General features: G+C 43.9%; 1 protein-coding gene across 1 annotated transcript; it reads right to left on the bottom strand.

The window, feature by feature from the left end:
• Positions 1-1,689: 1,689 nt before the first annotated feature.
• Positions 1,690-11,294, bottom strand: LOC115195752 (uncharacterized). The gene is made up of 19 exons (XM_029755961.1): positions 11,224-11,294; positions 10,999-11,123; positions 10,251-10,394; positions 9,900-9,983; positions 9,644-9,805; positions 9,449-9,548; positions 9,016-9,236; positions 8,233-8,389; positions 7,850-8,073; positions 7,477-7,597; positions 6,962-7,158; positions 6,756-6,870; positions 6,375-6,544; positions 6,181-6,278; positions 5,912-6,042; positions 5,475-5,664; positions 2,056-2,197; positions 1,879-1,975; positions 1,690-1,805 (listed from the first exon to the last, which is right to left on the bottom strand). Exons 2-19 carry the CDS (start codon positions 11,050-11,052, stop codon positions 1,732-1,734), a joined length of 2,481 nt encoding a protein of 826 aa, XP_029611821.1. The 5' UTR covers positions 11,053-11,123; positions 11,224-11,294; the 3' UTR covers positions 1,690-1,731.
• Between the last annotated feature and the right edge of the window lie 3,480 nt (positions 11,295-14,774).

Consider the following 14,774-nt stretch of genomic DNA (forward strand, 5'->3'; position numbering starts at 1 on the left):
CACAAGATATTATTGCGAGACTGGACGTTGACCCCTGTGATCAGGTCATTTCCTATTTTATCAGTGCTGTGTAAGGTCTAATTCGGCCAATCTGTTTCTAGGTGTGCGTGTATAGCTAGTATCAGCACAACACAGAATGTGTCTTTTGTATCAGCAGATAAGTGTTGCGCAATAGACCAGCTTATCAAATATATTTATAACACTAACCACTAGGCCGCCCAAGATTTAACTTGCATTTCAATTGTATTATTATAAATACACTTCAATAAAGCATTTCATATTCTCCACTGGTTGAAATACTAGCCTGGGTCCTCAGATTAATGGAGTTAGATATGCATAGGGTTTCTTTTCTGTATATGAATTACAAATCAATCATGTTTAGTCTATTGCATAGTTACACAATGTGTAATCATTGATATCCCAGGAGCAGTAAACAGTTGAAGTGTAATACATGCAATGGCGTTTGATATGACTGAAAAAGAAAGTCATACCTGAACCGCACATGATCAGTGAATATATTCAATGTACAGGCTACAATATGGGGAATCTCATGCGTGGTAATAACTACAGTACATAGGACTTGCATAATATATTCTACTCTAGGCTTCCGTTTTAGGGTCCATACCCAGATCGGCTACATAGTTATTTTTAATCCGACACAATAAGCAAGTAAATAGTTAGCCAGCTAGATTCTTTACATCCACTGTTTCACAAGACAACAGCCTGGTTTGCTGGTTCTCAGGAGTCCCTAAAAAGACAAATTCATTCTCCTAACACTAGCTAATTTACCTTTGGCCAAATATAGACGCACATTAACATCTTCCTCTCAAATTGTACATTTGCTTGACTCGTTAAGACACCTTCCATCTGTTTTGTCAGCCAGCTTCGTTGAACGCCACAAGGCAAGGGTGGCTCGCGTCAAAATTCGTCTTTGGTCATAACAAAACCTTGGGACCCAAAGGCATAATGAGTGCGCCAACTCCCCCTTGTGGTGGTCTGGAGCAATGCAATGAAGCTGGGTACCGCTAAGTCCCGCGGTGCAAGCTCGCAACTTTTAAAGGAGGAACCACTGTCTCTTCACAGTCCCCGCTGTTCCGTAAGGTGTTTCTTTGAATCTGATCCTGAGATTGTGAAGAGACCTGTGGTGGCATATGCATGGGTGTCCGAGCTGTGTGCTAGTAGTAATAAATAAAGTAAAAAAAGACAGCTCGGTACATTCAGCTTGTCAACACTTCTTACAAAAACAAGTAGTGATGAAGTCAAGCTCTTCCCATTTGAGCTTGACATGCATATCATTAAAGAAATGTCCATATTTGGATGGAAACCAAGCTAGTGAGAGGTATCAAGGAAAGTTGTAATTTCAGTTGAAAATTAACACTGCTGCGCTCCCTGGGGCCTGCATCCAAACCACCATCTGCTATAACATTGAGTCAGTTCTTCCTACTGGACATTGGAAAGCTTTTGTTTTGACACCTATTGTTTGTCCTACACGGGAAATTAGTGCGCAACACTTATCTCCGGTGGATGGTTCAGAGTTCCATGCTTACAAAAGGGTTGATTGATACACGTCAGATGACAAGCCTACTACATCCACTAAAGTACATGCGCCGTGGTGTTAAATGCAAATCAGATACAATTAAGGTAGCTCCAACGGTTAGGATTGTTGCCACGCAAGTAAAGCAAACTTAATTGTTATATAGAACACTTTATTTGACATGTTAGAACAAGACATTACACCCAAAGAATGTATCCAGAAGAAACATATAAATGATGTTCCTCAAAGAGGTCTTTGACATGTCGTTGACCTGTTGAGAGAGAGAGAACCCATTAGTTCAGTTATGGTCCGACAGGGTCTGAAAAGCATAAAACAAGACCGACCTCTTTTCGGGTTGTCCTGATTCACACATTGTCCACTACAGGGGCCACCAGCGGGACTACTGGCATCACAGATGACCACATCACAATGGACAAAGACCTAGGAATCAAAGATTTTAAAAAAGGGATGATTGCCACTCAAACAAAATTAACCAATAAAGATTGGGTGAACTTTGTTACCTGGCCCCTCGGCTCAACCGCATCCTCAGCGAAGGAAAACATATGGACCTCAAAGCGTTTGACGTGAGGGGGGAAGTGGACCCTGGCGTCAGCTACCACCGGGTGGAAGACCACACGGTATGGATCCTCCGGGTTCTCACAGCTGCCAGTGTAGAGAGAGGGACTAAGTTAGGCACAAGAAACCGCCTTGTGTACGAATTCTTATGGTGGTGTCACGACTGTCCTGTGAGGATCAGATCAATTTACAGGAGAAGTGGGTTCTTTCTCCCCCTCCAGTATGAACTAAAGGAATGTCTTTGTTAACAGGCTTTTCCCACCAAAACTCTTATACCTTTGTCTTGAAAAAAGACAATTCTACATGTATATTCAATTACATTGACATGTGGTGAGATGTCCCTCTAAATGATCCAGAATGGTCAGACTACCTGAATATTGATCGTGGTTTAACCAAAGTTGCCGAATATACAGTCGGTATCATCAACAACGCAATCATTTGAATTAAGAATTTCATGCAATTCTTCCGCTGTCGGAAAAATTGGTCACACCCACGGCATCAGCACAATCATGGCATCGGATTCACACGTCTTCTGTGAAGGGAGCAGCTCTACTATACAAAGTAACCGACGCATTGACAGTTTAGGCACACTTTTTAATTTGCATCTTTGGGAGGTTTCTTGTTTAACTGCCAGATATTAGCAAAAAGGGATTTGTGAAATCTGAAGACGTTACATTAAGAGACAAACACCCACACCAGTACAAATCCACTTGATCTGACAGACGATGGCCAGAGCTTTCTCAGGATATTGCACAACGATTTAAGCCAAGTATGATATAGTTGCACTTGAAGTGACAAATCTGAACTGCCCATTTCATGCACAGCCATGTGAATGTGGTGTCTTTTCCTATGATATACAAGAAACATTTTCACACTGCTACCATTTAGTAAACAGCTGCAAAGTTACTCCCGTGACAGATGAGCCTTGTGTCCACCGGAGCAAATTAAAATAGGGGTGCCAAATTTCAGTTTTTGCGACCATTTCCTAAAAATGGTAAAGTTGCGTGATTTGCAAACCCGATCCCCCAAATGAATGGTTTTGACCAATAAAGTTGCTTCACTACACTGCATCCAGTTACTGAAAAGGCACCCGCAGCGTGCATAATCATTGTAGCCTACCTACCAAAGGTTGCAGTGTCCATTAAAATGTAGAAAAGTCATCTTTCAATATAGTTACCCAATTTCAATTCTTGAGATAAGATGGCAAAGTAAAAAATAAATAAAAAAAATAGGCCAGCGGTTTCCATCTGTGGCGAAGTGCTCACCCAAATCAATGCTTATGACAAACCCAGCCAGCTACTCTTTTGAGTACTGTGCAGTAACATTTTTTTAGCTAGCAAGATGCTGCCACACTTGACCGTGGTATTTGTTCATGTTTAGCAACTCCCAATTAGCTCATTCCCCAGGTACAGGGAATTACATTGAAAGTGGCATCAACTTCTGGGGATCCTTTCAACTGATCCTATTCAGTTTCAAACATTAACTTCCATGCTGCACAGGCGTGTGAACCATCCTTTATGTTTAGTGCAATAACTGTTTTAAACGCACTTGTGCCTGAATTCAACCCAAAACCAATCGGAAAGGCAAGCTAAGCTTGCCAGCCGCTCTTGATTTCCATTCGACTGACCATCAGTTCGGCACAACACTGAACTGTAGCAAACCAAAAGGATAACATTGAGTAAAAAGGTGTAGGTACAGGTAACGCCAACATAGTGTCTTAACCTTTTCACACGCGAGTTCCAAATATCTTTAACAGTCGCCCCAGTGGGAGTTTAGTTTATGCACGTGATGTCAGAATGCACTCACTGTTCCAAAATGTGGACAGATGACCTCAAACCAAGGCACACTACCTGGCAATTTTCTATAGGCCGTGTCAACGTCTAACTTTGCCTCATTAATTCACAAAAGTAGCCCATTTCACGAGCCGGCCAAACTTTCCTTCAAGAGAAAGCCCAAGCAAGCATACAGACATTTGCACATCTAGTCAGAACAGGCCTTGCACAAACTTTCCCCCTGGCACATTTATTGCCTGGTGCCCGCATTGCATTCCTATCAAAGTGCCTTATTTTCTGTGTAACGCATTGTCGTTTCTACTGTAGCATACCGTAAGTATAATGTACTTAACGTTTTATTCATGCATTCCGATTCTTGCCTAGATTGTAATGGACACGTGTGTAAAACACTTTTGAAGGTTGTACTCAATACGAGCGCCATACAATGCAGTCGGGTTATCACGTAAGCGTCTGTCAGACTTATGGTGTTTAAGACAACTGGGATCTCGGCGTACCCCATTGTCTTGAATGCACTGAAGTCTAAGATTTCCAAGTCGTTAGTTGATTTGAACACGGCATCAGATTGTAAACTATGGTACCTCAGAGTTGCCAGATCAGACCCCTCTTTCCAGGGGTATTTAGCTTACAAAAACTGTTGCTAAAGCCCCCCCCATCTTAGTAATATTTCCTGCATCATCCTCTCCACAATACCTTCCCCCAGGGACTTAAACGGATTGATCTATATCTTGCAACTCTGTTTAGCTTTCGTGCTACGGTTAAGCTAGGCGACAATTGGCTTTTTGATTTGTTAACTGTAAACTACTTGTCATGTGTTCCGGTTCTTGTATACGTCGTAACAAGTAAAGATTTGTCACATGCTGAAGTGGCCAAACTAAGTTAAGATCTCAGGCAATGGGCACAGTGAATGGCATTAGGGAATTCTTGCTTGACAAACATGGCTGCCATATTTTCTACACAAGATTTACATGTCTCCCTTGTACCGCATCACTGGTGAGAACATTGTAAAACAAGTCTAGCTGTTAGTTTTGGGTTTGTCAGCGCAACCTGTTATTTAGACTAGATGATAACATTTAGATATATTTTACAAGCAAAGGTGGAATAAAGTTGTGAAGACCATTATTTCTCATCAGTAATAAAAAAAATAGTTTAGATGCTTTTCAGACAATGCGGTTTAGAGTCGTTTGTTGCAATGGTACGCTGCAGGGACCCCTCAGTGATAACAAACATGTGATCGTACGCGTAAAAAAGGTTAATAGGGCCACCACGAACCACAACAGCTTCAATGCACCTTGGCATAGATTCTACAAGTGTCTTGAACGCAACACCATTCTTCCACGAGAAATTCCATCTTTTGTTGAATCTCCCATATGTGTTAAATTGGGTGGAGATCTGGTGACAGACCGCATACATTGTTTTAATGCTCAAACCATTGTGACCACTCATGACCTACGGATGGGGGCATAGCCACGGTAGCCAAAGTAAATGGCCTGCCAAGCATGATCGGTTGCTAATTACTCAGGAACCACACCTGTGGAATAACACTTGTTTAGGCCCAAAAAACAACAAGTTACCCATTAATGATGAGATTCCACCGGGGTCGGGAGTCGCGGTCCTCGTTGAGGGTGGCCCAGCAGTGGTCAAGCATCAGCACAACCTTGGGGTCAGAGGACCTGGTCAGCTCCACCTCAAAGTGCAGAGGCTGTTTCAGGTATTTCACCACTGGATAGTCCTCCTCCTGGTAGAACGTGTTATACGAGGCGTCTGGAACACAGGACGAGACAACCGGGGTCGTGTTCATTGGGCACAAAACAGCGAGGTACCATCTGAACTTGTCCATTAAGAAAGGCTCGTTTATCATATCCTGTTGTGCCCCGATGAACACTAATCACTTATAGCAAACGCTACTAGTAATATATCAGTAAAGGAGACCTTCCAAGATTCTATATTCCATTTTCAGATCATCAGAATTTAGAGGCTAGGGGTCAAGTTGAAATTTGTGCACGCTTACCCTGAGCGAGTCTCATTCTGACCATTAGTCGACCCGTCCCAGTCTCGGCAAAAGGCTCGTTGTCACGCGGCCTGGTGAGGAAGGCCAATGTGCGAGTGATGTTGACCACATAGTAGCAGGAAACCTTTAACCTAAAAAGAGGGATGTAGGCAACTTCAAGCAGTGGAGTGGACACACTGGTAGTAGAGGCACAAGTATTGAGCAATTGGTGAAGAAAAAGGAAAAAATAAAATACTAATCGCTACAGTTGTGATGCGTAATGCACTTACTGATATTCGTCCTCTGAAGACGTCGTGGCATTCAGCTTCACCTCAAGTTCATCTGGCAAGGAGATTTCGTTCTCATACAGCATGACATTGTTGATAAACTATGTAGTAGAGGGGAATTGACTTATTACAGCCTGCAGAAGCAAACAGTCCGTAAATACACAGTACCCATCACCTCAGGGTAATAGTCATTTTACCTTCCTGGTGGTGCCACAGGAGTTGACAGTGAAGTGGAAGTAGGCGAAGCGATCGTCGCTGTAGGTTGGACCACAGGCGGGGTCGCTCAGGGTCAGCTGACCGGGGTTCAGATTGGGAGCAGACTCCACCTTCACCGCCAGCGCAGTCATCGTCCCATTAGAGAAACACTCTTGGAGGGGGGGGGGCAAAAGACATGTCGCTATCAGACCTGGATTCTGTGTTAATTGAGCTTGCCAAGCACAGTAGAACCAATGGAATAGCACCAAAAGTGCAAACCATGCCCATCTGGCACTACTATTAGACTCAGTATTTGCAAGGAACTCAGGTTTGGTAACCATGTCGTACGACTATTTATCGGAAGTAATTGTTTGAGAACCAACCAGTCAGCGTTTTGAGGAAGCTGCAAGCCAGGGAAAAGTATTTGATGGTCATGTTGTTGTAAGGATTCAACAGAGCCACATCCAGTCTGCTCCTGACAGAGGACGAGTGAACCGACTGGGAACCAGTGGGAGAGTTCATTAGTCCAATATTGTATACAGGCTAGCTGCAGCAATTTAGGTTAACATGTTTTGGGAGAGCATCGTACCTCAAACACTGCGTCCGGCGAAGAGAAGGGCAACGTGATGGTGAAGTCTGCGTCGCCCTCTGTTAAATACTGTTGAGCAAGCTCATGGTTAAGCAGCCGCTTGCCAACCAAGACCACGAAAAAGGGCTCTTGGTTGCTGTAGTCCACAGTGATGTGGAAGTTCTCCTGATCACAGTTGCCAGTGACTGAGGGTGGCACTACAAGGACAAACAGGGTTGTGTTCATTAAGCACAAAAAACAGGACTTGAACTTGTCCAAGAAGAAACCCTTGTTTTGCTACGGTGGGACTGAATAAACACGATCCTGGAAAATCAGGAACAGGACACTGGGTCCAAATACTCTAAAGCTTAACATTTTCTTTGTAGAGAGACCGCGTAGGAAAAGCCTACAGTATGGCTAGTTGGGCTCTCAAGTCCACCATGTGGCTTTCACTGCCAATTTCCTTTCAGGGCAATCATTAACGAGAGGAAACCATTCAACAGTAGTTTGGCGTAGTCCAGAGACCAGTTACATACCAATGTCCAGCAGTACAGCGTCCACAACGGCAGAGTGAGAGAAAGGAGCGTACTCTGGAAAGACGACCAGGCCGTAGAGCAGCTGAAGAGTGAAGGTTGTGACACCTTGTTCCACCCTTTTCTGTAGTGAAGTTAAAAGCATTATTGTTGTAACAGAACTCTATTCAACATCAAGTACATATGGGGACTATTAAAACAATGTTGCCCTCATTCCTCTAAATCAAGCACTATTGGCAAGTGAATGCATACAACTGCCAAAATAATGGAAACACTTGAGTAAATGAGGGATACAAAGTACATTTGCGCCATCATTTCTATTTTGTTGGTGGCCCACTTATTAGGGCATGTAGCTTTGCATTTAACAGAAACACACCTCCTTAAAGACCAACGGGTCTGAGAAGGGCACCTCCATCCTGAAGGTCTTCAAGGTGTTGTCCAGGGATCTCTGCTCCTGAACATTGAAGCCTCTGGCGTTGCACTCTGCAACAGTTAGCACCATGGTGGGAAAGGTGATGTTCAGCAGCTCCACATCAAGGTTGAAGGTCCCCAACTCAAGCACAAACACTGCCTGCTCAGGAACCGTGTCTAAGGGCGTGTCTGTTCATTGGCAAACAAAGGAAAACATTTTCAAAGTCGAAAATGGACATTTGTTATTGGATAAGTCCGGGTATTGCCTCCCCGTTTCAGTCTTGTGCCTAATGAACAACCCAGGCATCCCAAATTACCATAGGCACTATTTAACTAAACCAGACTCACAGTTGCGAACTTGTGGAGGCCTGGCCATCGGAGGTGTTGTGATAGGGAAGAGGACTTTGTATCTGGTGTCCTCGTGTGCGACCTCCTCGATCCACAGCAACTCAAGCATGGGCTCAATGGTGTAAGTGACAAAGTACTGGTCATCCTGAATATGGCTCTGTAAGGGAGACGAGTGATGCATTCAGGCTGTAATACACAATTGGAGTGCCAAAACAGGTTTTAAAAAAAGCCTACCGGTTATCTGTGTGGTTTGTCCTCCAGCCGCTCGTAATTTAAAGACAAAATAGCCAAAGGAAAGTATTGTTTACCAGACTTTAGAGAGCTGGTAGGTATATGGTTGTCAACTTGCATTTTCAAAGCAACCGACACATGCAAATGTAAACAGCAGCCCAGTGTAACCGAGCGTTGCTTGCATTCAGTTGCCAGTGGCAAAGCTACCGGCTCCCTAAAAAGCCTGGTAAACAATACTTTAGTGTGGATATTGGTCTCAAATTTCAAGCGGCAGAGTATGTTTAAATGTAATTTTATGCAACATTCACACGATTTTGCAATCCAATGTGTCAGGCTGTATACACACCCACCAATCCATTGTATATTAGCCTGATTAAGCAGACAATTGCTCAATAAGAAACATTTTACACAAGACAACGTTTCTAGGAGTTCACCCATGAGAGATGGCAAAGGGTTACTGCAAAGCACTGACAACTGCTACTGTAAAAAGGGCTCTACAAATAGATTTGACTTAGAAATTAAACAGGAACATTTTAGTCATCCAACGCTGACCTTGAAATAGCCGCCAACCGCCCCCACCGGAATTTCAACAATAATATGAGCCTCTGTGACTAAAACCGAGTAGTTTCTGGCAGCCATTTCCTCAGTGTCCAGCCTCTTAGCGTCAATTCCCATGTACACCTCCAACATGGTGAAGGCATCAGAGGAGAAAAGTGGGTCGATGTGCTTGGGCATGTACCAGGTGATCACTTCTGGAGTAAAGGCCACTGCCCCTGCAGTGAAACAAGAAGCCAAGTGCACATCATAACAGAACATTTTGCAACTGAAAACAAATGTGCCATTATTGAAAAAAGTTCATCCCATTCAAAAACATTGTCCCAACTGAACACTACATAACACAAACGAAAGTCTTGTCTGGAGCCAATTAAGAAATGGGTTTATAGGTTCTTAATTTGCCAAGTTAGTCCGTTATTTCACACTCAACCTGGTGTTGGACAAACAGCCGTGGCATCTACTCGAGTCACCAGCCACTTCTGCTCAAAGAAGGTTGAGGTTGAGAGCACCCGCATCGGAACCCCAGCTACCTGTTCAGGGGGCAACCACACCAGGGCCGTGTTCAGTAGGGCACAGCGTATTAACAATATGTTGCAGAGTTCAGGTAGGGCCACCGTCAGCTTACATTCTGGAGGTATGTCTCCTCTGCATTATGAGGGCTTCTTAACACCAGCCGTGTGGGAGTGTTGGCTATTGCGTAGCCCTTTCTTTGGACCTCATCCACATTCATGACCTTCTTGCTAGGACTAAAAACGACTGCTGTCATTTTGTATCCTGAAGCAACAGCCTGTCTCAGGAAATGGAAACGTGAATTAAACAAACGCACATTTTGTTTAGCGCCATCCTGTCATTTTGTAGTGAAATTACAGAAACATGGCTACCTCAGCTCCTCTCCTTGCTTTCGGGCCTCCAGTGGGCTGTTCAGGGACGGTTTGGATGTCTGGAAGAGTCCTTCTGACAGACACCTAGAGAAGAAAGGCCATTATTCCCTATGCATTTTCTCCCTCCCATACAATAGGAACTCAATCTGTCCACTCGCCTCCTTAAATGCACTGAGAATAGGCCAAGATTCCTCGCCGCTAAAGTTATCCTATGTGCATTTTGAAGAGGCGAGAGGAATTGAGAGACGGTCAAGACACAGAAGAAATGAAACACTGGACAATTGTAGCTCTAGACAGATCATTTAAGCTCGACTGTAAACATCTCCATTGGGGCATGCTCTGCTCACTTGCCTCCATGTAGTTGCGGTCGCACAGAATCTCTCGGGAGGTCCAGGGGGTGTAGCTACAGGTTTTGCCCACTCTATACACAGGGTCTTCAGTCATGTGGTTTCCTGGCAGCCTGAACTGCATGACCAAGCTGAACATCTTATCATCCTAAAATGAAGGGGGGGGAAAAAAAGCCTCATTATATAGCAGAAAACAAATCATTCAGTTGACATTCATGCAAGTTAGAGACTGTGGCTATATGAATGCAGCTGCCACTGTATTGAAGCCACACTACAGGAGAAGAGCTCAGTAGTACACATCACTGCAGTCTGTATCAGAAAGTTGGCTGGCCCTCCATAAACTTCTGCTGTACCTTACTTCATCGTTAACTTAGAAGTAAGAGATGCCAGACCCAGTCTCAGGGGTGGCTAACTATGGAGATGCTTTTGATATCCACAGAGTTAAGTAAAACTGCTTAAATGTTTCTGGCACCGTACTTCTAATAACCTCCATGCTCTACGGCAACTCAGGCTGATTGAGGACCTTTTTACTGAAGAAAGTGTTTGTTTTCAATGATTTCATCTAGTGATGCAAATATTGACTTGTATCTTTGTGTATACAGGGCTCATCTGTAAAAGAGCCTGGTCTCAGCATGACTCCATGTCAAAGGTTAAATACAATGACGTTTACATTACGGGTTGCAATTGCAGTGACACTGAAAGGCAAACTGTCCATTTGAAGTTGGAGCAAACACTACAGTGCTTAGGGTTACCATGTTCTGGGAAAAGCAGTTTTGAAGAGAAGCAAAAAACATGGCATTCCCCATTGGGTCAAATTTAAAGCTGAATCCACACTGAGTAGCAAGGCCAGGCGTCAGGTTTATGATTTGTGTGTCATCTGGAAGGGATGGAGATGGTGTGAACACAACAGTTGACAAACAATATCAATCCATGAATTATGAAAAGGAGAGAAAGAGAATCATACGAGACAAACTCACTGAAGACAGCGTCGACCTCTTCAAAAAGAGGAGCTACACTCAAACGAATAACGTTACCAAGGCATTCAGCATTGAGGTCATCTGGAATGGGAAAGCTTAGTTAAAAATCTAAAATATATTGTCAAACGCTTAGTGCTTGAATTTGCAGGGTGCAAAATGCATACTTATAGAAGGTGTCTGTTGTGCTTGTATGCCCACAGCTGCCATCAATAGGCAAAACAACCTGTAAGGCATTTGACAAATTATTATGATTGATTAAAAGGAGGAAGAAGACAACTCAAATGTTTGCGTCGCATAAGACTCTTCTAGGCCTGCTACTACTACTTACCCTGAGCCAAGGAAATTAACCATTGTAGAACAGAACTGTTTTGATGAAATACACAGCTACAGAATCTAATATTTGACCCAAGGTGTGCAGCCTACAGCCCAGGGGTATTCAACTTTTACCCTATGACAAAGGCTTCCCACACTCAGTCACCTGAACCCCAAAGGATGCACATTTTCTTTTATTCCCCTAGCCCTACAAAGCTGATTCAAATAATCAACTAATCATCAAGCTTTGTTAATCTGAATCAGCTGTGTAGTGTTAGGACAAAAAACAAAATGTACACCAAGTTTGGGAAACGCTGCCCTACGAGCCTGCTGGTTTTCTGTTCTAACTGATAATTGAGGAAAATAAGAACAATCCAAAATTTATTTTTGATACTGTCGCAAAGCTAACTAAAAAGCAGCATTCCCCTAGAGAGGATGGCTTTCACTTCAGCGGTAATAAATTCATGAACTTCTTTGAGGAAAAGATCATGATAATTAGAAAGCAAATTACGCACTCCTCTTTAAATCTGCGTATTCCTCCCAAAGCTCCGTTGTCCTGAGTCTGCACAACTCTGCCAGGACCTAGGATCAAGGGAGACACTAAAGTGTTTGAGTACTATATCTCTTGACACAATGATGAAAATAATCATTGCCTCTAAACCTTCAAGCTGCATACTGGACCCTATTCCAACTAAACTACTGAAAGAGCTGCTTCCTGTGCTTGGCCCTCCTATGTTGAACATAATAAACGGCTCTCTAACCACCGGATGTGTACCAAACTCCCTAAAAGTGGCAGTAATAAAGCCTCTCTTGAAAAATCCAAATCTTGACCCAGAAAATATAAAAAACTAATCGGCCTATATCGAATCTTCCATTCCTCTCAGAAATGTCAGAAAAACTGAAAATTGTCACTGTCTTCCTAAAGACAAACAATGTATACGAAACGCTTCAGTCTGGTTTTAGACCCCATCATAGCACTGAGACTGCACTTGTGAAGGTGGTAAATGACGTTTTAATGGCATCAGACCGAGGCTCTGCATCCGTCCTCGTGCTCCTAGATCTTAGTGCTGCTTTTGATACCATCGATCACCACATTCTTTTGGAGCGATTGGAAACCCAAATTGGTCTACACGGACAAGTTCTGGCCTGGTTTAGATCTTATCTGTCGGAAAGATAGCAGTTTGCCTCTGAATGGTTTGTCCTCTGACAAATCAACTGTACATTTCGGTGTTCCTCAAGGTTCCGTTTTAGGACCACTATTGTTTTCACTATATATTTGACCTCTTGGGGATGTCATTCGAAAACATAATGTTAAATTTCACTGCTATGCGGATGACACACATCTGTACATTTCAAAGAAACATGGTGAAGCCCCCAAAATTGCCCTCGCTAGAAGCCTGTGTTTCAGACAGAAGGAAGTGGATGGCTGCAAACTTTCTACTTTTAAACTCGGACAAAACAGAGATGCTTGTTCTAGGTCCCAAGAAACAAAGAGATCTTCTGTTGAATCTGACAATTAATCTTGATGGTTGCACAGTCGTCTCAAATAAAACTGTGAAGGACCCTCGGCGTTACTCTGGACCCTGATCTCTCTTTTGAAGAATATATCAAGACTGTTTCAAGGACAGCTTTTTCCCCATCTACGTAACATTGCAAAATCTGAAACTTTCTGTCCAAAAATGATGCAGAAAAATGTATCCATGCTTTGTTACTTCTAGGTTGGACTACTGTAATGCTCTACTTTCCGGCTACCCGGATAAAGCACTAAATATTTGAAACATTTGATCATATTACTCCAGTGCTAGCCTCCCAACATTGGCTTCCTGTTAAGGCAAGGGCTGATTTCAAGGTTTTACTGCTAACCTACAAAGCATTACATGGGCTTGCTCCTACCTATCTTTCCGATTTGGTCCTGCCGTACATACCTACACGTACGCTACGGTCACAAGACGCAGGCCTCCTAATTGTCCCTAGAATTTCTAAGCAATTAGCTGGAGGCAGGGCTTTCTTCTATAGATCTCCATTTTTATGGAATGGTCTGCCTACCCATGTGAGAGACGCAGACTCGGTCTCAACCTTTAAGTCTTTACTGAAGACTCATCTTTTCAGGGGGTCCTATGATTGAGTGTAGTCTGGCCCAGGAGTGTGAAGGTGAACGGAAAGGCTCTGGAGCAACGAACCGCCCTTGCTGTCTCTGCCTGGCCGGTTCCCCTTTCTCCACTGGGATTCTCTGCCTCTAACCCTATTACAGGGGCTGAGTCACTGGCTTACTGGTGTTCTTCCATGCCGTCCCCTAGGAGGGGTGCGTCACTTGAGTGGGTTGAGTCACTGACGTGGTCTTCCTGTCTGGGTTGGCGACCCCCCCCCCCCCTTGGGTTGTGCCGTTGCGGAGATCTTCGTGGGCTATACTCTTCCTTGTCTCAGGATGGTAAGTTGGTGGTTGAAGATATCCCTCTAGTGGTGTGGGGGCTGTGCTTTGGCAAAGTGGGTAGAGTTATAATCCTGCCTATTTGGCCCTGTCCGGGGGTATCATCGGATGGGGCCACAGTGTCTCCTGACCCCTCCTGTCTCAGCCTCCAGTATTTATGCTGCAGTAGTTTATGTGTCGGGGGGCTAGGGTCAGTCTGTTATATCTGGAGTATTTCTCCTGTCTTATCCGGTGTCCTGTGTGAATTTAAGTATGCTCTCTCTAATTCTTTCTTTCTTTCTCGGAGGAACTGAGCCTTAGGACCATGCCTCAGGACTACCTGGCATGATGACTTCTTGCTGTCCCCAGTCCACCTGGCCGTGCTGCTGCTCCAGTTTCGACTGTTCTGCCTGCGGCTATGGAAACCTGACCTGTTCACCGGACGTGCTACCTGTCCCAGACCTGCTGTTTTTAACTCTCTAGAGACAGCAGGAGCGGTAGAGATACTCTCAATAATCGGCTATGAAAAGCCAACTGACATTTACTCTTGAGGTCCTAACTTGTTGCACCCTCGACAACTACTGTGATTATTATTATTTGACCATGCTGGTCATTTATGAACATTTGAACATCTTGGCCATGTTCTGTTATAATCTCCCACCCGGCACAGCCAGAAGAGGACTGGCCACCCCTCATAGCCTGGTTCCTCTCTAGGTTTCTTCCTAGGTTTTGGTCTTTCTAGGGAGTTTTTCCTAGCCACCGTGCTTCTACACCTGCATTACTTGCTGTTTGGGGTTTTAGGCTGGGTTTCTGTACAGCACTTGAGATATCA

The sequence above is a fragment of the Salmo trutta genome, chromosome 1 (genome assembly GCF_901001165.1).
Source record: "Salmo trutta chromosome 1, fSalTru1.1, whole genome shotgun sequence".
In the NCBI taxonomy this organism is placed as follows: Eukaryota; Metazoa; Chordata; class Actinopteri; order Salmoniformes; family Salmonidae; genus Salmo; species Salmo trutta.